Source organism: Dipteris shenzhenensis, chromosome 18, assembly GCF_047967505.1.
Source record: "Dipteris shenzhenensis isolate YYH24624 ecotype China chromosome 18, Dip_SZ_1.0, whole genome shotgun sequence".
Taxonomy (NCBI): Eukaryota; Viridiplantae; Streptophyta; class Polypodiopsida; order Gleicheniales; family Dipteridaceae; genus Dipteris; species Dipteris shenzhenensis.
The window spans coordinates 44,950,271-44,973,806 of NC_141613.1; the positions used below are offsets into that span (position 1 = coordinate 44,950,271).

Genomic DNA, 23,536 nt, shown 5'->3' on the forward strand with positions numbered 1-23,536 from the left:
TGCTTCATTGCTTTTTACCAGTACCCAGGTTGGAGTTTATGTATGGCCTCATCATTGACTGGGGACCTTACATCGGCAGGGTTTTGCTGCTCGCCCCTTATGCCTGATAGATATCTTAGTGGCTGGTTTGTACATGGTTTTGATGCCTCATCCTTGGATGTCGCATCATGTGAATCAGCTTTGGTCTTTGCATCGTAGTGCCAAATGGTGGAGTTAAAGATTGCAATAGCCCTTGTCCTGCAAACTTCCGCTTCTCCAACAAGTTTTTCTATGGAAAGTGATGCTTGGTGTTATTATTTATGCTCAACTCTTGGCACGTAGACATATTGCTTCTACTCTATGTCACATATGTTTAGCTCCCAGGGAATACTTGCTTCATCTTTTTTGGAATTGCCCTATCACCTATGACTTCTTACTATTCTTAAGTAGCATCTCCAGGCCCGCTTTCCCACTGCTTGTGTTGGCAAGCTTTTTTAGATCTTTGGCATTTACCCAGAGAGACCAGAATTTGATCTGTTTTTCACATGGGTTTGATACTGGGCATTCTTGACTTAGTGGAGAGAGAAGAACTACCGAGTCTTTTGAGAGTCTACTTCCATGTTCTACTATTTCCGGCTGTCACTCAAGCAATCGTTTTATGATTGCTTGTTTGTTCGGCGAATAGATTACACTATCTACTTGTCTTACAATGAAGTTTTCTGAGCTTGTATTTGCTAGGTTGATATTTAATCATGGGAAGCAAAATTTGTTTAAATGATGCCCATTTGATGTGCCTATCTGAAATCAATGGTTGGGTCAACAAGTGTGTGATACTTTGTTGATCCGTCTTGGTAAGGAATTCAGCCTTATCGAGATAATGTTTCCACATCCTTAATGCATGAACAACAAAGGTTAATTCTTTATGATATGTGCTATAATTGCATTCCGTTGGTTTTAACTTATGGCTTTTATAAGCTATGATATTTATAAGCAAAACGTTTCTTGCAACTTTGGCTATGGGATGTCCATCTTGCATAAGAACTGCTTTAATCCCATAACCACTAGCATTAGTCACAACTACAAAGAATGGTCTAGAAAAATCAATTAGTTGATTCCACTAGAGTGCAGTGCTTTCTACCAAATGTTTAGCAACACATTTGATTTTATCTTTTTTAGAGAATCTCTCTCCTGAAAATTAATCTTCTAGCTTACTAATCCATGATAGGATAGTGAGTGCATCCTTCTTTTCATCGAAATTGTAATATGTGAAAGCTTTTCTACTTTATAAAATAAAATTTATAGAAAGTAGTTAATAATTAATTGAACTAATCACCAAATCAATCAGTCCTAAAATAATTATGGTCAAAGCACAACACCAATAATGCTAGCGACATCAGTATTAACAAGAATCACCCATAATGGGATCCCTTGACGAAGGGGTGGCTGTTTGATACAGTAGTGAGACCGACAGCCATATATGTAGAACCCTTCTAGAGATGTGATCTATCGATAATTGAGTGGCGGAGATTGGAGAGGCTATAGGTTGTCACGGGGTCTAGAATGATTAGGACTAGGGCATTAGTCCCTCACCAGATCATACAGGTTGAGTTCACTATGACACAGCTGCAGATTGATGCCATCTTCCAGACAGTGACATATCTACATAGGGTATGGGCCTTTCCTAGATGGAGACTACCTAGGTTGGCACTAGAGTTGTCTTGATGGCTAGCTTATGCGAGGACAGCAAAACCTGGTATGCACTCATCTGTAAATGGTTTCGGTCTCAGGGCACATTAGGAAAAAAAGGGAGCTCATTTTGGGGCCTTTTAGGGTTTAGAAAAATAGGCTCTCGACCAATCAGAAGAGGGCCAACGTAATGTTGGAAAAGTTTCAAAAACCATGTAAAAATATAAAATAAGTCATATTCAAAATCATTTTCTTCTATTATGTCTGACATACGTGATCTTCGAAAGATGATTTTTTCAGCGGTATTTGATGATTCTGACATTGCCAGCAAACATTGATCGTCTCTTATCTACATTTCAATTTGTTAGCTCTATGCCAAATATGTTTGATAACCTTTTATTGTTGGCTCCTGCTAATGCAGAAAGACATGAAAGCATCAAGTGAAAGGAAAGCTAAGGTTTCAAATCATCGGAGGACGTCCTCTTTCGATAGAAGTCGGGAGGATAATTTTTCTGAAATGATTGCACTGGATATTGTTCCAAAGAAACAGCTCTTTTCTTCCTCTAGAAATACTCAAGGTTTCCACCCTCAAGATGAAGGGGAATGTACACAGCAAACTGGCGCAACCGCCAATCTCACTGAAAACAAGGACAGCACTCGCGTAAACAAATTGCACAAAGCATTGTCAAACGAGGATAAGAAACTTGGCAAAGTGACTTCCCAGGACGAGAAGAAGAGTACAAGAATCCAACATACCAACCTAGAGTTCCACAACATAAAGATCAGTCAGGTCTGTGAATTATGGAGCCTTCTTTGAATATGCTATTGCATTTTGCACCATCTGAGTCTGTTTTATTATATATACTTATACGTCTAATGATGTTAATGAAATTGACTGTGTTTCGTATTAAAGCTGGTCTGTTGCTTTCTAGTTGTGATGGCTAGAGCACTGTTGGTTTGATTTGTGTCCCTACTAATTATCCGTTTACTTGTTTCTTTTAATTTTGTTTGATTGAAAGTTGATCTATGTCCTCCTTGAATTCGTTCTGGTTCACTTTGTACTCACAAGATGTTGCTCCAACGCAAGGTGAACCAAGAGTGGTACAACCATCGATGTGCTTTGCCAAGCACATTGATGCGATTCTTATATCTTCACACCTCTTCAAGGAAGGATGAGGAGTAAATTAGGAGGGAATTGAAACCCCTAGCTAGGGATCTGCACCTTAGCCAACCTGAGTTGGCCGCCTCCCTTGTCACATGGCCATGATGCCTCTTGGCAAGATTCACTAGACATGACCACCAACATGGGGCCAATTAGAGATACAGCCATTCGATGCCAGACATATGGCAGCCCAATGACATGTAATCTGGAATTTTGTTTTCCGCTGATTCAAGGGGCTGACAGACTTTTGTTTCCCTAGTATGGAACAGATGCAGTTTCTTGGCACATGGCTGGCTTTTGGGTCAACCATGTTCTCTCAGATGATCCTGATAAGCTCATTGACTACTTCTCATATGCTTTGCTCCGAGTTCCATTTTGCGGAAGCGATTTCTCTTGAAGCCGGCCCTTGTGAAAACCTCCATGCTTGTGCTTTCCTATCTATAAAGCTACAAATAGTTCGATGCATGGTATTTTACCTTCTATAAAAGCATTAGAAGGACTCTTGGCCAAAACTTCCATGGCTTGTTTTAACCTGCCTCAAGCTACATAGAGTTAAGTGCATGATATTTTATATGCTATGAAAATGATCTACTTGGATCCATGGTTTGCAAGATAGATGCAAAGGTAGCATCATTATTTACATGATCATGATATTTGTCAACATTGCATCTCTCTCGAATATTGATGCTCTATCTAGGTTCTAGGTTGGTCGTTAATTGTCCAATCTGCAAGGTGCCTGCTCAATGACTCTGAAGCTGGTGGAGAGAATGAACAGGGAAACAGGCCTTGGGTGATGAAAGCAGACAGATTTGGTCTGTATTCTGAGATGACGTTGGAGATGGAACTCATCAGCTGGGACTGTGTGCTGGATCAAAAATTGTAAATCCGGATTAGGCCGGAATGGAAGAAAACTCTGCCGGATATAGAAACAGTGTGCACCAGATCGTGCAAACATGGCACCAGACTTGGAATACTGATGTGTAATCTGGGGACTACTCTGGAATAGCAGTGCGTATCGGATCGTGCACCAGATGTGTTGACATGGCACTGGAGTTGAGTTGATGATGTGGGATCCGGATATGCAATACGAGATCCAGATGTGTTGATGTGGAGCTGGAATTCAGGATGTATTAACATGGAGATGGAAGCCGGGATGATTTAACTATTGATATTGTCATTTCAGCACCTATGCTTAGTTTTCTTGCTGGAAATTAAGTTATGTTTAAAAAAAACACAGGACTGTTCACTTATGAACATCATCAGTTCTTCTGCTGCAACCATAGCTTTTAATTGAGTTTTGAATTAAATATTATGATCGGTTTTCATGGATATTACGAGTAGGAATGTGAGTAACTGAATTTTTCAGAAATTCGAATAAAAGCAGTATTAGATTATTCAATCAGACACCCTCTAGAAAGACTAGAAGAAGAAATTTATTATTTGCATTGCACTTTCTCCTGATGCAGTAGATATTCTTAAAAGGGAAATTAGTTCTCATATTGCGTTTAATTGTTCTGTATTTGTATTTCTCAAGATGAAACGAGTACTTACTTTTAGCCTTTGAACTAAAAGTACTCATCAAGTATCTAAAATTTATCCTGCATGCCCAAATTAGCTTATACTTCAAGTGCATCGTATGTGTATTTAATCTGGTAGGCTGAGTGCAACTGGCAGGAGAGAGTAGTGATCCATTTTCTTTTGTCAATTTGTAAATTTGCCTTGTGATGACCGCTTCCTCTTGCCCAGCTTCACTGCTTACCTCTGATCGCTTGTCATCTATTCCCTTTGCATATTGGTCTGTATTCATATACTATTGTGCCGCTTGCTTCAAGCGTGACAGTCTTACAGTCAGCGCTTCAACCATCACATGCCCTGGTTCTCGATTGGTCGCTCTCATGATCAAGGACGCTCATCACTGATCCTGCATCGATTTCACTTCAGCTCCCTGAAATCACTATCTAAGTAGTAATTGGGTTGATATCTATCGACTAATGCACTCAAGCACTCCCTCAAAGACCAGCTTATTCTACGATTCTACTTGTACTCCCCTTGCTTAACTGTCAAGGGTTTCATTCCCTAGATTCATAATGAACCGTCCTGAACAACAAGGCATTAATAAAACCCCGACCCTTGATTATTCTCTAATTGAAGTTACATCTCTAATAAAATCGTGACCCTTGATTATTCTTTGATTGAGCTGGAGGATGAAGTTACATCCCAGCTTAATCTACGATCGTCCAAAACTATTATTTGGGAGATAAAGGCTTTACAACAAGAACTGATTGCCTCTTTCAAACTTCAATCTTTTCATATCTGAATAACTGGCTGGGATAGTAGCTGGGATAGTAGCAGCAGTGATGAGGAGGATTTTGATTATGACTTCTCGAGAAGGGGAAGTCTTGAGGCTAGGAAGGATGAATCAAGAAATGAAAAGAAGAAACCCGAATAAAAAGGTCATATTTTATAAAACCACCATTTTGTTCTTGGGTGGTGAAATATGCATGTAATTATTAATATATTAAAATTTCCACTCTAATAATAATCACTGCTACTTGTCCTTTTTGGCCTGCCCTTTGGGTAGGTCTAAGTGGAGGTTCTTCTCTAAGAAGCTAAAATTCAGAATTTTCTTTTTGTGAAATTCCTAAATTTTATGATTGGTCCACTTTCTATTTCTTTCCCTTGAAATCCTCCACCTTTTACTCTCCCCCCCCCGCTCTCTCTCTCTCTCTCTCTCTCTCTCTCTCTCTCTCTCTCCTTCCTTTATCTCCTGTAGTCTTCCTACACATTATCTCCAGTGTATTCTTTTTCGCTTTTTGATCTTGGGTAGGCCTTATAATGATTAAATATCATTCACCTTGTTGATTATTTGCCACCATTTGATGCTTCTTTTGGAATTCATATGCTATATTGAATAAGTTTTAAGTTTAAGTTTAAAGCATTTGTTTAAAAAGGTGTCAAAAGTACTTTATGTTCTATGCAGAATTTGAGAAGTTTTTTAAAGGTTGATATTTTATTTTGTTTGGTCAAGTCTTGATTACCCAACTGTTGGTATATCCCTTGGTATTCACATCTTGTCCTATCACCCGTTGGGTGGATTTTCGTGGTATGGGACATGTAAATTAAGGACAAGAGTTTGAATGTTTAGTCATGCTTTGACTAATCGTCCATGTTAATAGCCGATCACATCGCCCTAGCGATGGTCACACAAATAATGTGTGGTTGGCTAACCCCTTGTTCATGAAATCCATGGGATATCATTTAGTTAAGTACAGGAAGACTAGTGACCTCTACCTGTCGACATGGCAAAGTCGTTTAGGTGAGCATATCCAGTGCTTGACTAAGCACAGGATGAGAACACTTAGTACTATTAGACTATGAATTCCTATATCCTTTTCCTAGATAAGGCAGAGAGGATACAAAGAGCCCTCCTACAAAAAGGATTAAGTATACTGTCTAAAGAGACATTCTGATTATGCTTTCAAATGGAGAGACAGATTAAGAGGTTGATTGCTTGGCTGAGAATCCCTTTCAGGAAGCAAAGAGGTAACTCTAGCAAGAGTAAACCTTCTGGACAGGATCACTCATGTCTGATGGACATGATGGAAGTCGAGTTGCGTACTTGACTCACATTCCACCCATACCTCTCCCTCATGGCCATGGTATTGTGGTATAGGTCTGGGATCCCTTACATTTATCTTTAAATGAGGGAGAGAAGAGAAAATCTGTAACGATCTTCTCAAATCTAGTAATAGATTCAAGGATCCTGAAAAGGATTCTAGTATTCCGTGCTTTGAAAATTGGATCCAACAAAAGTCTACTCTTGATGAACCAGATAGGTCATCTTGAGGGATGGTATGTGGTGGTATGGGACACTATACTATTGTGGATGCATCAGAATTCCTATATGGCAGGGAATTCAGAATCTTTACCAATGGGCCCTTGATTTTATATTTGGTGTAAGGTTCGAAATGTGGCTGGCACTGGTAAAGCTGATCACTTTCTAGCTGAGAATTTCATTAGCTTATCTTGCTTTCTCCATTGGAGAGTGTGACTGAAAAAAGTCATACCAATGGACTGCTATTACCCAAATAATATTGGCTAAGGTGACTGGTAATTCACTAAATGATTTTTGGTAAGTGAGTCACGTTCAACTTTCTGTTATGAAAGTTTTATAGTGCTGTAAATTGACTTCATTGTTTGCCAGGTGCACTCAATTCTTCTAAGGTTCCTGCTGGAATTCAGATGGATTCTAAGGCATTATAGTACAGATACTACTCTATGGATAGTATATTGAATCCAAATCTGAAAGAACTGGTTTATCTGTGCATAATTTGAACACTAATTCAGATTCTGGGCTGAATGAGAATCTGAACATTCAATTGAGTATTGAATGTAATATACTCACTTCTTTTCTGAAGTTTTGAGTACATTTTGGCATATTTACAGCATAAACTGGATTCTGAAATAAATCAGAATCAATACATTCAGCTAGATGTTCAATGCAGTGCACTCAAATCTCGGATGAGAATTGAGAAGTTTATTCAGAAGTTTCTGAAACTGATACTTCTCCATTTACCATGCATGGTAAATGACTTGATTCCAAGATTCTTTTGAAGGGATACGTTAGAGATACTACCATTTGGAATCAAATGAAGGATTGAGAAGTATAGCCTAAGAAATACTGATTTAGCTCTCCTATCTCGATTTATGCCAGCATAAACCTTATTTTAAGGGCAGGAGAATGTTACATCCATGACTGGACTAACCAGAGTATAGGCTTATCAAAGCCTAGGCCTAACTAACGTGGGATCTAGGACTAGATCTAAGGTTAGAATGTGGTCTAACTGGGCTAGAAATAACCTAGGGTTGAGACCAGAGCCAGCAAAGCTGAAGTCTAGATTCTGTGGATAGAGCTAGCCCACTAAAGGCAAGGCATGGCTGAGCTATACTTTTGCATGCGTGAGTAAAGTGACTTGACTTTACTTTTGATTGCTCAGATGGATGCAGCCATCCCTCTGAAGTGGACCTCTATTGATAGGGGACAACATTAGGCTTATTAGATGGATAGGTGCTTTTCAGGCACAGGCATCCTTCTTCAGGTCATAAGAATCTTGTGGGAGAGTGGAGAAGATTTTTTGGTCTTCATCCCTCTTGTCCTCGGTACTGCCTTTGGGAGTGTAGATGGGCCAGGATTGTTTAGACTTGGATCACAGATCTACTGCACTGTTTCCCTTCTCCCCTTTCTTCATTGCTTGGGGTTCCATGGCCCGGATCTCCCTTACTGGGCCTTAGATCTTTTATTAGAGTCAGGATTCCTCATGGGCTCTCTTGGTGCAGCCCCAAGGTGTGCAGTTTTGTATAGGCATGCCCCTGCTCTACCAGGTTGAAACCACTATGCTTTTCAACAGTTCGGATAAAGGGTTTTAAAGACCGTTTTTATGGAATTCTCACAATGCACATGGATGCAAGTTGGATTGGAGTTTGCATGAATCAGAATGCTTGCATTTCTTAATAATTTTAAAGAGCATCAAGAGAAATTCAATGATTGCACTCGAGTTGAGGGGCCAAGAAGCCCCCCGCCCCCCCCTCCCCCTCCTCTTTATCCAGGCTCTTTTATTACTCAAATGGAGATACAAGACCAAGGTGTAATGCACCTTACAAACTTTGACTTATGCTCTTGAGAGAGAGAGAGGACTCAGACACAACTGAAAAACAAGGGATGCTCAAATTGAGCTTTATACAAGGAATGATTCAATGCTGGAACTAGAGGGAACTGGACTTCCTGGGCACCACAATCCGCAAGGAAGATGCCTGTATAATCCAAACTTCATCCAACATTAGTAGCATAAGAAAAGAAATCACAAAACGAAAATGTGAGTAGGAAGTGCTGGAAAAAAATAGAAACTTAGATACAAACTCCTCTGAGGATGGAGACCTTGCTGGAATGGCAGCCTCCCCTTGCTGAAAAGATCTGGATTCTGAGGCTAGAGAGAGGGAAAACTCAGAAAAGGGTGCTGCAGTCTAGAGAGAGAAGGCCCTAGAGTAGACTAATGGTCTAGAGAGAGAGTGCTTTGGCTGCTCCAAGGTAGGGGGAAGGAAAGAGACGTGGCTGCTGCTCTAGGGATGAGAAGAGAGAGAGAGATTTATTCAGGAAGAGAGGGCTGAAACTGTGGAGAGAGAAATTCTGCACAATAGATAGAGAAATACTGGCAGAGGAGAGAGAGTCTGCTGCACCCACCAAGAGGGCCTGAGAAGAGGCTGGCTGCACCAAGAGGGGGAAGGGAGGAGGGCTGCTGCACCCAGGAGGAAGGAGGGGTAGAAAATGGATGTGGGATTTGTTTGGAATGAGCCTTCTTTTAAAGGCCCAGCCCACCCCCTTGCTCAAGTTGGCAAGTTTTCCCAGCCCACCAAGTGCGGTGGGTGAGCCCCCACACACGTCATCTTGCATGCCACCCACCAGGTGACGTGTCAGACGGACACGTGGCAAGCTAACACATGGCAGACGGACATGTGGCAGGCTTAGTTGGCAGCAAGGCCAGTTGGCCCAGCCATGAGGACCAGTGGTCAGAATTGAATTCTAACTTCACCAATGGGCTCTTTGCAAGTAGTCCTACACATTGACCTATTCTAAAGTTGTGTTTGAGCTTAATTGACCTCAATTAAAAGGTTTATTTTTTTGTCGTCTTATCTTTTTCTCCATGTCTCTTTGCATGCTTCCTGGCTCACACCCAGTTGATTGGTCCCAAAGATGTGTTGTGATTTTTTGATGTCCTTTCTCAAGAGAAGTCATCACTCATGTGGGTCACTAATGCCTATAACCCCAGGCAAGAAGATCCATCCTCAAATGCTACACCTAGCCCCCGTGACTGAACTGAACTGCAGGAAAACTTTCATCTACTTTTGCAAAACATGCTATTAAAATTGAAATGTAAAAGAAAAATTACAAAGCAAGTGGATTGGGGAGTGACATTCCCTCCGTCTTTTTTTTTGTTGTCCTCAACTGAAATGCTTCGTCATAAGCATAAAATGTGGATTATGACTTTCTTCTAGAACTTTGGATCGAAGTTCCTTTGTTATGCATAGCTGGTCTTGCATAAACAAGTATCTATCTCTAACTCGATAGGCAGGATCAGTACCTCAGTTGTCAGATGTGCCCATATCTGTGAGAAATCAACATCTCCTGCATATGAGTCTTTAAGGGCTGTCAGCTCATCATGGTAAGTGGCTGAGATGTGACAGATCTTTGGTCTACAGGAGAGCGTTTGCCACTACATTATTTTACCAGGGGTGTATAGGATTTGAAAATCAAATGACTACAAAAAGGTAGACCATTTCATATGTCTCTCTCTAATCAGATGTTGCTTTCGGAAATATTTGAGACTTTCATGATCAATCTTTACCAGGAAATCAATCCCTAAATGATATTGCTTCCAAAGCTTTAGAGCATGAATTACAACCAACAGTTCTTTTTCATACATATCATAATGAAGCTCAGCATCTCTTAATGTCTGTTCTCAAAGACTATTGCATGACCATCTTGGGCAAGAGAAGCCCCAAGGAAATCACCACTTGCATCAGCTGCTACTAAGAAAGGTTTCCTTAAATCAGGAATGATAAGTATAGGACTTGTAATCAAGGCATGCTTCAAAGAATTGAAGGAGTGCTTTGCTTTTTGGGTCCATCCAAACTTCATATTTTTCTTGGTGAGGTCATGTAGAGGGGCAGCAATTTCAGCAATTTGCCAAATGAACCTTCAGTAATAAGAGCATAGACCCAGAAAGGATCTCACCTCATGGGCATTTCTCAAGTTGGGCCATTCCACAATTGCCTGTATCTTGGCCGGGTCCATTCGGACACCTTAATGTGAAATAATGTGCCTAAGATACTGAATTTCGGGTAGAAAATATTCACTCTTCTTTTCATTAATGAAGAGAGCATTTTCAACTAAGACTTGAAATACAATCCTTAGATTCTATGCTCTTCTTGATTCTTGCCGAAAATGAGAATGTCATCAAAGAAGACTATTGCAAACTGCCGATGGTTTCCAAACAGCTGCTCCATCAACCGATTGAAAGTGGCTCGGGCATTAGTAAGGCCAAATGGCATTACGAAGTATTTATACAGCCCGAAAGTTGTTCGGAAGGAGTCTTCACGAACAAGGTTGAGGCTTCAAGCTTACCTAAATATCCTCAGGCACAATATGGACCAAAAGGTAGCCAGTGTTAAGGTCTATGTGGCTGAATATTTGTGATCATCCTAGATGATCAAAGATATCATCTATTTGGGGAATCAGAAAGCGATTTTTCACAATCTGTTTGTTTGGAGTCCTATAGTCTATGCATATCCTAAAAGTTGTCTTTCTTTTGGACTTAATAAGAGCGGAGAGCAAAAAGGAGAGCTACTGGGTCAGATCAAACCCTTATCCAAGAGTTATTGAACTTGTTTGAAGATTTTTTGTTGCTGAGATTGGCTGACTCTGTAGGGATGTCTATTTGGAGGTGAGGATCCAGGAACTATATCGATCTTGTGATCTTCGGTGTTGGAGATATCATAGCCAAAGAGTGTGTTGATATGTTGGTGTGTAGTACTAGGAGATCTAGTACTAGTCCTTTTGTGAGTCGTGTAGTGCCACGTATCACTATGGGACTTATTCCATAGCACTTGGTGCAAGTTTGTTAGTGTGTAGCCTGCAAGGCTTGTACTTTACTTCTCTCATTTAGTAATGATGAATGAATGAAAGCCTTCATGGATTCTACATTTGTCTACCATTTCTTCACTCCCTAGCCTCTCTCTCTCTCTCTCTCTCTCTCTCTCTCTCTCTCTCTCTCCCTCACACCATGTTTCTAACATGGTATCAGAGCGAGGTTAACCCTACCATAGCTGCCACATCATCTTTGCCCTAACCCTAACCATGATTCTGCTCAAGCCGGAAGCCTATGCAGCCGCCTCATTTCCGTCACAGCTGAAACTTTCCCTCTGCTCATTTTCGCCTCTTTTGAGCTGCTTCCTACCCGATTAGGTTTTTTGCACAGCCGCCTTCATTGCTGCCTCCATAGCCACCTCTCCTTGCAGCCCTTTGTGCTCATTCTTGCCCGTCTAGGATCTCCTCAACCAGCCGCCACCATTCGGGTCTCTTGGAGCAGTGCCTAGGCCATTGAAAGCCTTAGCCTCTCGGATAGTTGGTCGGTGCACCCTCTTCCTCCTAGCTTGTTGGTTGGCACATAGCTCAAGGCACGCCTACACATGTGGATCTTTGAAGTTGTCTTGGAGCTTTTCAACCCCGATTCTAGGGTTTGCAGGTTGCTGCAGCAGAAGTCAACCATCTATGAGCATTTATTCCAGATTTTCGTGACCTTTCAAGGCTATTTCGACATATTCTGAGGCTATTAAAGGCGACGCTTAGCATCTGCAGGTCTTTCTTTTCGAGCATATGTACAAACTTCCGAATTTGAAGCCATAAGGGAACTGTGGCAAGACAAGAAGGAAGAGAGGAGCTAGCAAACACGGGACTGTACGGGGAAGTACAGGAACATCAGATGTATGGACCTGTGGACAGGATTGTACGAAAATTCAGAGAGGGGACTGTACGGAGAAACTGGACAGCGACCGTGCAGTTGTACGGAAACTGTACGACAGAGAGGACAGCAGCGTACGAGATAAAAACTATACGGTAAACAGCGTACGGGGCTGTACGGAAAGTAGACGGGACGTCAACGTACGGAATCTGTACGGCGACCGTACAGATGTACGGAATCTGTACGGCTGAAAAACAGAGATCGCACCACAACACACACACAAAAGACGAGGAGCTGCAGGAGGCTGCAGATGAGGCGGAAAAGAAACCAGATGGAGCGATAGAGAGGCGGCTGATAACAGCATACCATAGGCAGCAGTAGGGGCAGGTCAAGATCACCAACAGAGCCAGGTGAGGGCTGGAATCGGTGCCATGGCTAGAGCTCCTCTCTCTCACACACACACCTTTTTTTTTTTTTTTGTGAAACCAGTAACTATAACATTAACATGAAATCAATGTACATGGCATTAGACTCCAAAAGAGAGCCTAATGGAAGAACTCAAAAAGAGTCAGAAAACACTTCAAGGCTAGTAGCATCCAAGTCCCTCGCAGCATAACTATCATATACAGATTGCTTGAGGGACATTCTGAACAAAGCATATGTCTGAGGAAACTGTTGTCCCATCGTAAAATGCAATCTCTGTGTCCAAATAGTCCATAGTACCCAAAAACGAGCCAAGTGAAAGAAAAGGAGGAATGGAGACATCTGAGATGAGAAGCATCCAAACATCCAGAAGAGTTTCCCGAATTTGATAGAGGGAAACCGAAGCCGCAGCAAATGAGAGACATGAGTGATCAATATCCGAGAGTGCGGGCAAGACCATAACAAATGGGAAACTGTCTCACGGTGATGAGAGCAACGGGGGCAGGAAGAGGAAGCAATACGACGTGCTGCCAATTTCACCCCAATGGAAAAAGCTCCCACTATACATCTCCAAAAGAAAAGCCTCTGTTTCAATGGCAATTTAGCTTTCCAAATTTTCTTGAGTTGTGACTGCCACCAAGATAAAGGCCTATCCAAATTCCAAAGAGTGTTGGCGTGCTTATCAATCCATGGCGGTGGCAGAAGAAATCTGTAGACCATCAAGGAGGCCAAATTATGCATTGAAAGTGAATAGGTAGCAGGAGATAAGGAATTCAGATTCTAGTCCAGTAATCTGTCCTATACAAACAGTGGAGGAACAGGAACAAATGGCTGCAACATAGTTGTAAGTATTCTCCAAATAGGCCTATGATGCAGACCCAAGGGGAATGTCCTGCAAGCTTGTGGAAATGAAAGCACATAACCATGTTGATCCACAACATCTCCGACAAATCTTATGCCCAATTTCATAAGATTATATGCTTTAATAGGTGCCTGTAAAGCAAGAGGCGATTCAAACACCTTGCTTCAATGGATGCTTTCCAAGCGAAGAGAATTACCATGATGGGAAGAAGCACCTGACCATTTAGCATAAGAGAGAATTCTCTTCCAATCATGAATAAAAGCAGTAGAAATAGGACAACCAGGAATTTTCCCGTGAAATGTGGTCATGACTGCTTCCCAGTGATCTGTAATCCAATGCCCATATGCATGGGACGTCATGTTTCCACACATAGCTGCTAACATAATAGCCCATGGCTGTTTTTGCTGAAAAAAATCAGCAATCATAGTGCTCTTTCTTGCCAACATATGAAACTGAAGATTGAGAATATTCAGTCCCCCATGAGTCTTAGGAGAACAAACAGAGTGCATGGGAAGTAGTCGCAAAGCCTTTTTGTGAGATTTGCTTTTCCAAAATATCTCCATAGCCTGGGACATATAGGAAGCCAAATGCTTAAAAGACCAGGGAAGAAGAGGCAAATAAAATTGCACATATGCCATAATGATAGACTGTACTATCCGAAGTCGAACATGTAGAGGCCAATCTCACACACACACACACACCACACACTACACACACACACTTTTTTTTTGGTAAAATCCAGTGCATTGTATTTATATTCTCATAACTTTACAAAATGGGAAGTCTCCAAAATGGAGAGTATCCCAAAGATCAGAAGCATAAAAAGAAAAGCTCTATGCAAGAAGCATGTATATCACCCTCATGGCAGGCATCATATAAAGATTGCCGCAATGAGGCTCTGAAAGATTCATATGACTTGTGAATCTGGCGGCCCAAGTATGCCAAATTATGCTCATCCCAGATTGTCCAAAGAGCCCAATATCTCACCCATGAGAGAAATAGTGAGTATTGAGATAAAGACCTCCTAAATCTGCCAAATAACCAAAAAAGTTTCCCAAATCTGTGACTCGGAAAACGGAGGCGAAGATGATCTGAAATTTTCCCAAGGAGGTTCCGAGAAGACGGGCAGTGCCAAAGCACTACACACACACACACACACACACACACACACACCATGTTTCTAACGTACGGGTCTTTCAGGAGGAAGATGGCTTTGGAAGTTCTTAAGAAAAACAACTTGAAAACTCCCTAAGAAAGTCTAATCGTTCTTGCAAAAGAGGAGTTGAACTTTCTTCATCGTATTTCCTTGCACGTACAAAAATGAGGAAAGAACACATTCCTTTCTTAATTAGATCGGAAGATCCTGCATGACTTACCATGGGAATGGTGTTCCCCGACACTCCTACTGCGATTCTCACATCCCTACTCTTATGTTGGAGGGTGTGAATGTTCTTTGCGTAATTAATCTATGGCTTATGCCAAGGCATCCTGAGAATTATCTCAGCCCATTGAATTGGAGATACCATAAAGGATAGATGGTCCAGATATCCTTGAATTTGTACTCTAACTTGCCGACGAGAGGATACACCTTTTCTTCACTGTTTCTGGAAGCCCTATGTGCTTCCGGGGGCCTCTCCGTGATCTTATGGGACTATCCCCAAGTTCTGAGCCATCACAAGAGGAATAAAATTGTGAGTAGCACCATTATCTAGAAAGAAAAGAGTGGATTTATCCTTTTACATGACCCCATGTTTTAAGTAAACTATGGGCACCAATGTCACCTTCTTTTGGTAGGGTAGCTTCCACTTTGATCACTACCGGAGTCTTCTTGCTTTGGGCTGCCTCTTTATTGTTGTTGTTGGGGCTGGTTTTGGTAGCCTTAGGGCATTCATAAGTTATGGCCTCGTTCGCCACACTTGAAGCACCTTCTCTCGGAATAGTACTTTTGCTTTTGCTGAGGGGAGAGGGAATTCAAGGGTTTCTCTGACTTCTTTGGAGGAGGCTGGCTGGTCCCCTTTTGGTCCTTTGTAAGGTCTCTTTTCTTTTGCTCCTTTGAAAAGTCTCTCTGGAACTTCAGCTTGTCTTTGGGGCTGCGGTTGTTGTTGAAGAGCAGTTTCTTTTCCACCTTCAAAGCCATGTTGATGGTGTCCTCCAAAGAAGTAGGAGCATTGATATCTATCTCATTCTAAATGGTATACCTTAACCTAGCAAAGAACTTTCTTTGATGTTCCTCTTAATCCTTCCAAATGAATGCTTGAACTTTCAACAATGTATCCCAAAAGCAAGCAACATACTCACTAACTTTCTCTTCTTGTCGTTGACGGAGTAGGTCCCATTGGACCATAATGTCCCTCTTGATGCCACCCACCCCTTCATGCATGGCCAAGTGGCCTTGCTGCCAACTAAGCCTGCCACATGTCACCTTCCACGTATCACCTGAAAGCCCTAACATTTCAAAGTAGGCAGAATTGAATTCTGACTTCACCAATGGATTCCTGCCAAGTAGTCCTACATATTGACCTATTCTAATTTCGTGCTTGAGCTTAATTGACCTTAGTTAAGAGGTTTATCTATTTGTCATCTTATCTTGTATCTCCATGCCTCTTGGCATGCTTCGTGGCTCACACCCAAAGCCCTGAGACATTCTCTTGGATAATTGCTAGGTCGGTATACAATCTGTGCATTTGTTTGGTCCCAAAGATGGGTACTCGGGTGGGGTGTGATTTCCTAATGTCCTTTCTCAAGAGAAGGCATCACTCTTGTGGGTCACTAATGCCCATAATCCCAAGCAAGGGGATCCACCCTTAAGTGCTAGACCTAGGTCCCATGGCCTAACTGAAACTGCAAGAAAACTTTCATCTACTTTTGCAAACATGCTATTAAAATTGAAATGTAAAAGAAAAATTGCTAAGCAAGTGGATACAAGTTTGTTGGGGAGTGACACAGGTCCACCTAGCTCATCCTTAGCCTGCATTTGGGTAGATATTATACTTTCATTGCTATTTGGTCTAGATGTAGCGTTTTTCTAGACAAGCTTTGCATGGAGGACGGTCTCTCTCAAAGAATGGAGAGGACGTCCTATCTTTTCTATTACGTTAGCCATAATCTTGGAAGCGTGCAGCTTGGTTATGGTGAGGCAAGAAACCAAGAGGGCTCAACAGTGCTTGCATTAATGGGAGTTCAGAAGGTTTGGGTCTATGGAGAATCCTATGCCTAGGCAATAGAATGTAGTGCAATGCCGAGGTCTAAAGGGGCATAGAGGTAATAAGGTCCATTATGGACACATGGCACTCAAGGAGGCTCCATGTGGCCAGCAATGGGTTGAGGGGAGAATTCTAGATTTAGTCGTGGGATCTACAATCAGAATTGCAGCAGCCGTTAATTTCAATTCAAGGAGTCATGTGTTGAGGCCTGCGCTTAAGTTTGAGTAGTGTTTATTTTTAAATAGATCGTCGTTCGAGTTAATATGGGAATCTTGAGATCCTTTCGCGGCCAATCTTTTATGTGTATCCTTTTTCATGAGACGGGAATCTGGCAAAGATTGCAAGCTAAGCCAAAAGAACCGGATGAGCAACTAAGCAACATATTATCCATCATGTCAGGATAAACCAGTCCCATTAGTCAGAGTAGGCACAACTGGTAATATGTTTGAAACGAGTTGGCTTGCCTATAAGAGAATATAGCAAATTGTGCTAGCTAGAGATGAATGCTGCTGATTAAGAAACCTAATAGAATGAGAGAAAAGCAGAGCATTACCAAGCCTCAAGCCTCCCAACAAAAGTTTAAGCTGAAACGTAGCAGAGGTAAAGTAGAGACGTGCAGCGACGCGATTTGCACACAAGGATACTAAACATAGGAGACCAACGACCACGTTGCACAAAGTCAAGAAAGCTTTTGAAATTCTCCAATTCTCTAAGGTTTCCTCTTCCTCTCCAAAGACCCCTTATTAGTCTTTTATGTGTGTATGTGTTGGTGTGTGGGTGTGTGTGTGTGAGGGAGGTGTGTGTGGGTGTGTGTGTGTGTGTGTGAGCGATGGAGACCTCCTCCTCCTCTGCTCCGACAGCCTCTATTCCCTCCCTGGTTTTGCCCGTACAACCCCCTTCTTCCTCCTTGCAGTCTTCATCGTCATCTGTATAGTTGTACGGAATTTCGTACAGTCTGTACAGCCTCCCCGACCCCTACAGTTCTTTGTACAGCAGCCTTCCTATACAGCTTCCGCTTCCTGTCCAGCCCTTTGTACAACACTCCATACAGGTACACGTGGTGCAGTCGACCGTACCTGCTTCATCCGTATCTACTCCACCTGCTCCATCCATACCTACAAAATTTGTACAGCATTCCCCATCCGTACATGTTCCAATTGCCCGATTTCCTGTCCATACAGGATTCGCTGTCCGAACATGATTCCCCGTCCGTACGGCCCGTACAGTCTGTACGGCCGTCCATACAGGGTCCCAAAACATCTTTTGTTTTTTCTGCTTCCTCTGTTCCTCTTGCCCGAGTTTTCATTCGACGGAAGCATGGTGCTTTGCCTTCTTCATCCTCTTTCAAATTAGCAAAGCTTGATCTCGCAGATGGCCCTTCTTCTTCCCTTCAGCTGGATCTCCTGCGACAGTTATGTTCAGCCTCTGTCACAGATGTTTCTTCATCGGGTTTCCCGTTTGTTTGTTCATTGGATTCTGCCCTTTTGGTTTTAGGTCTTCGACAGGCTCAGTAGTTTGGAGTCTGTCTCTACTTTATGGGCAGGGTTCTTTTTGCCGCTCATCTTCGTCGTTGGGTTGAAGCCGCAATGGGTCCGGATTGTATTTCCTCCTTTGTATTTTTGGGCAAAGGGTTTTATTATGCCCACGTTTCTTCGATTGATGTGGTGGAGCGGCTCGTCAGTCGTGCTGGTGTTCCTGGGGCTGGTTTCTTTGCTTATGTGATGCCATGGGATCCACTTTTCGATCCTTCTGCTACCCTTTTGACTCACTGTCTGGTCTGGATTACTCTCAAAGCGTTGCCTGTGCCTCTTCTTCAGCATCTTCCTACTCTTGCAGTGCATTTGGGAAGGCCTCTTCATGTTCCAAGATAGGAGTTCTTGCAAGCTTCCCGTGATGTTCGCCTTTGCGTTTTGTGGGATATGATGCAGCCGGTGCCATCTACTCTGGACCTTGATTTGGGATTTGCCCATCCGATGTGCATCAGGCTGCATTTTGCATCTTTTTCCACTGCATGTTATCGGTGCCGACAAGTTGGTCATTTTGCACGTGATTGCCCTTTTGCATCCAGGCCCACTCCTCCTACTCCTTCACCTGTGAAGGTTACTCTCCCTTCTCCTCCGGTTTCTGCTATGGCTTCATTGGAAAAGCCTTCTTCTACTGCTCCGAAGCACTACTAGAGAAAGGTAGATAAATCATAGGCCAATCTTTCTCTTACTGAAGAAGCTCAGGATCGCACCCTTGTTGAGCACTATCAATCTCCTTCTCCTCAGGATATGAATGTGCCCCTTGCAAAGGGGATTTTACAGGATGATGCGCATGCTCTCTCTCAGGTTGCTATCCCGACTGAAGCTGAAATGATGAGTCTTGATTTATCTGATGCAGCTCTTTTGTCAGATGCTCCTTTAGAGAGTATAGATATTGATCCAGTTCCTATGTCTGTGAAGACTATGCCAGAGTCTCTTTCTGTTTAGGATGCAGATGTTTCTTTTTCTCTTAAGTCTTTTCATCCTATGATGCAACAGGTTTTTGACCCTGTGATTCAAAAATTCCGGCTTCCAGCTTATATTAAGAAGAATCACAAGGGCAAAAAACAGCTGGTTTTTATTGATGGTGTAGTTTCTTCACTGCATCAATATTTACAAAGCAACAATCTGAAACTGGAGGATGTTGTGTTTGATCCTCCTCCAATTTGATCTTGTAACTTTTACTTGGTTGCCTCATGACTTTTGCTCTGAGGCTTTACTTGTAAAATTTTCCTTTGTACTTATTGGTGGGTTTTTATCTCTTCTTGGGGTTTCCCACACAGAAATAAAAGATTTCACTAAAAAAAAAAAGTGTGTGAGGGAGGAAGAGAGAGAGAGAGAGAGAGAACACTGCAAGAGATCTTTCTTGCTTACGCAGGCTCTTTGTTTGTATGGACCATGGTTGCCCTCGTTCAACGTACGGAACGTTCCATACGATACCGTACAATCTGTACATTATGTTCTTTTTTTTGTGTGTGGAAAGGGTGTGTTTTTGTTTTTATTTTTGCGTTCGTTTGTTTTGGATGACTGGTTTTGTAATTGGTGGTGGTTTTGCCAAACTGATTTTGGGCCTCCGAAATGGGAAGGTTCCATATAAACCCCCTCTCTCTTGAGTCCTCACTATGATCTCACACTAAGCATCTACCTCTGACTCTGAGTCTCGACTCTCCCCTCTCCATCTCCAACAAGTGACGAGGCTCAAGCTGCATCAAGCATCTTGATCTCTCTCCCTCTTTATCTCCATCAAGCACCTATATTACATGTTTGTACAAGTTTTAAAGCTTGTACAAGTACCTACTCCAAAACTCTAAAATCTTTGTCTTTTTTTTTGGGTATCGAATGTACCATCGGACGTACGCCTAAGATTTTTTAGTTCGTTTAGTACACTAATATCAAACGGTACACATCAAACGTGATCGTACGTGTCAACCATGGTACTATGGACTGGCTGCTGGCCTTCGCATTAATTTTCAGAAAATCCCGTCTGTTGCCATTGCACTCTAAGGATTGGCAAAGATTGCTGTGGCTGGGGGAAATTGTTCCACCAACTCAATTGATTCATCATCTTGGATATCCTCTGGAGCATTACTCGTCGACAACAGATTGATTGGGTTCTTGCTTAATTGAGGAAAAAATTGGAATATTGGAATCTTTCACACTTGGAATGGAATGGAAGAGACTCTTTACAGGGTAACTCTTTGCGAGCTGAGAGCATCCATTGGTCACGGGTTTTTGGATGATGGCACTCTTTTATCCTTCCCTTTGGTTGCTGCAAAATATGGTTTGGGTATGCACTTTCGTCTAGTATGGCAAGTCATTACTCGAATGCTTCAGCCATTTCAGCTAGTACCGCCTTTAGAACTTAAAGACATGCTTCAGAATTAGACTGTTCTTCCTTTATACTCGTCCATTCGTCCTTTGAAGCTATCTCATATAACAATCTCTTCTTTATATAAAGATATGTTATCACCATCACCACCCTGGGTGTCGGATAGGGCCAATCAGATTTGGGCATTGCACCGTCTAGTCAAATGGTGGAGAAAGAGATCGAAACTGATTTGGCACTCCAAGGCTCCATTATGCCAACGGGTCTTTTTATGGCGTGTTCTGTTGGGGGTTGTTCCGTCTGGACAGCTTTTATCATGCAGAGGCATTGCTCCAACTATCTGTCGTTGGTGTTTAGCTCCAAGGGAATCGGTATCTCATATCTTTTGGCATTGCCCCGAGACACATATTGTATACATATGTATATATATGTATCTATATATCTACATATATACAGCATTCAGAGTTTTCACTTAAAAAAAGTGTGTGTGTATATATGTAGATATATAGATACATATATATACATATGTATACAATATGTGTCTCGGGGCAATGCCAAAAGATATGAGATACTGATTCCCTTGGAGCTAAACACCAACGACAGATAGTTGGAGCAATGCCTCTGCATGATAAAAGCTGTCATGATATATGTATGTATGTATGTATGTATATGTACATATATGTAGATATATACATAACATATATGTGTATGTGTATAAAACCATTTCACCCTCCAATTCTCTGGTTTCCTCTTCCTCTCCAAAGACCCCTTCTCTCTCTTTTATTTTACAATAACGAGTCCAAGAGAGAGAAATAGTATCTATAGAAACTGAGGAAGGGAGAGGAAAGGGAAAGCTATTGTTGAAGAGGAAACACACGGGAAACTATGGATTGGAGGATGGGTGTCTGAGAGCATCACTGCTTGGAACATCTAGGTTCTGTTGCAGTTGGGTGATGGGGGGGCATCCTGTTCCACCGGCAGCTACTCTTGCCGCCATCTGGCAGTATACTATTTACACCCTGCGTGCCATATGGGAGCGCAGAACTTTGAGTTCTAGAGCAACTGCCGAAAAGCGGGAGCGTTTCTACAAGGCATGGCCTGCAAACATTTTCTATATCCTCACTGCGAGAGGTATTCACTGGCTATATAGGCTGCTACCTTGGTTGTTAGCCCTTGTTCCAGCTTTGTTTCCTTATTTCCCATGGTCAACACCTGTTGGTTTTGCTGATTTGTACGGTGGTTTATGTCAAGCATGAATAGAAAGAAGTCTATTTCACCGGCCAGGGGAGGGGGGGGGGGGGGTTTGGGCCTTGCATGCCTATTGTGATCATGCTTAAGCTGTAGGTCCTTTTTATACAGGAGTGCAGGAAATTCTGCACATAACATATCTGATTGAAGGAACATCCATTGCGCTGGATTGAAGCTGTCATCTAAAATTCTGCAACTTAATCAGACTCTGCTTTTAATTGCCGCATCTCCACTTTTCCCTGTTGTCATTTCAGGGTTCTGCAACTTAATCATACTCTGCTTTTAATTGCTGCATCGCCACTTTTCCCTGTCATAATTCCTTACCTATGAATGCAGGTGGAGCTGCTGGTTACATATGAAGGGTCAAGGTTAGCTGTCAATGAGTTGCGACTTCTGATGGACACATTTACACGGTTAGAGTTTACAGGAACTTGGCGGAGATTGTTTGCACGAGTGAAGAAACATATAATTTGGGGAGTCCTGAAATCTGTCACTGGTATGCAGGTAATAATTAGCAGCACGAGGCTTGTGTCATTTATCTGCTACGTGTGTGAACCTTCCGGTCAATACCTTATGCTTCCTCTAGCAAACATTTGATTTTCTCTCCTTTTCTAATGCCAAGTAATTTTATCTTAGCAGTGTTTGCTCAAGCTCTTTCAAGGCTTCCTTTGAGTATGTTTTCCACAAAATGCTAGTCATTGGCACCATGGGTGTCAAAAGATCAAAAGTCAGATCTTTGTATAGGTGTGTGGTCCTACAATGGACGGATCTTTGTGTATCTTACTAGAGTATAGTGATGTGATGTGTTCCATTTGAAGTTCTTTATTTCATAGACACCGATAATTCCAGTGTCTATGCAATAGTTTGAAATCTAGTGCTGAATTTGGAAAGCACCCTGTCTCTAATCAAACAGATCCTGCAAATTGAAGTTCAGAATGATTCACTTGTTGTATTTTGGGTATGAGCAGCAGCAGATGGGTTCCTTTGAAAATGACCCTGAACTGTTGGTGTATATTGTTTATGAGCAGTAACAGATGGATTCCTTTGAAAATGACCGGAAACCGAAGGTTATTTGAAAAATTGAGTAAATAGAGTTCTGTGAAGGCCCCAACTCTCTAATGTAGTCATAACAGTATTAACATTTCTGCTTTCAAAGTTCCTGCAGTTCAAGACTGGCAATAATTATTGTGTGGCACCAGGATCCTCCACCGTGCTTCACATCATGGTTCTCTTTAGTATCCTTTTGACAACACCAGTGCCTGCTTGAAACTCTCACGGTCTCTTGCTACTTTGATGGTGGTGCTCAAGACAATTCCTTAAAGACTATTTGGCATGCATGCAATTAGGTCATGTGTTCACACCTTCTGAATTGAAAGCATTATCTCATTTTGGAATCTCATTCCAGAAAACGTTGCATAAATCCTCGTCTTTGTATTGGAAATACGTTATTGGAATACTTGAGCACAAGACCTTGCCATGCTGCAAGGTGCGTTACAATGAAATTGCCAATCCTGCTACCTTGTATAAGAAAAGGTGTGTCTTGCAGTACTTTCTCCCTTTGGCCAGTGGTCACTCTCCCTGCATCCCTCATGCATTTCCCCTCTCCCTC

At 42.1% G+C, this 23,536-nt stretch overlaps 1 protein-coding gene across 1 annotated transcript in view; it reads left to right on the forward strand.

The window, feature by feature from the left end:
• Positions 1-23,536, forward strand: part of SAB (HYPERSENSITIVE TO PI STARVATION 4) — a 161,686-nt gene that overhangs the window by 118,329 nt on the left and 19,821 nt on the right. The window contains exons 20-21 of the mRNA XM_087389961.1: positions 2,087-2,455; positions 22,264-22,431. Of these exons, the coding sequence (XP_087246087.1) occupies positions 2,087-2,455; positions 22,264-22,431 (537 nt within the window). The remainder of the gene's footprint in view (positions 1-2,086; positions 2,456-22,263; positions 22,432-23,536) is intronic.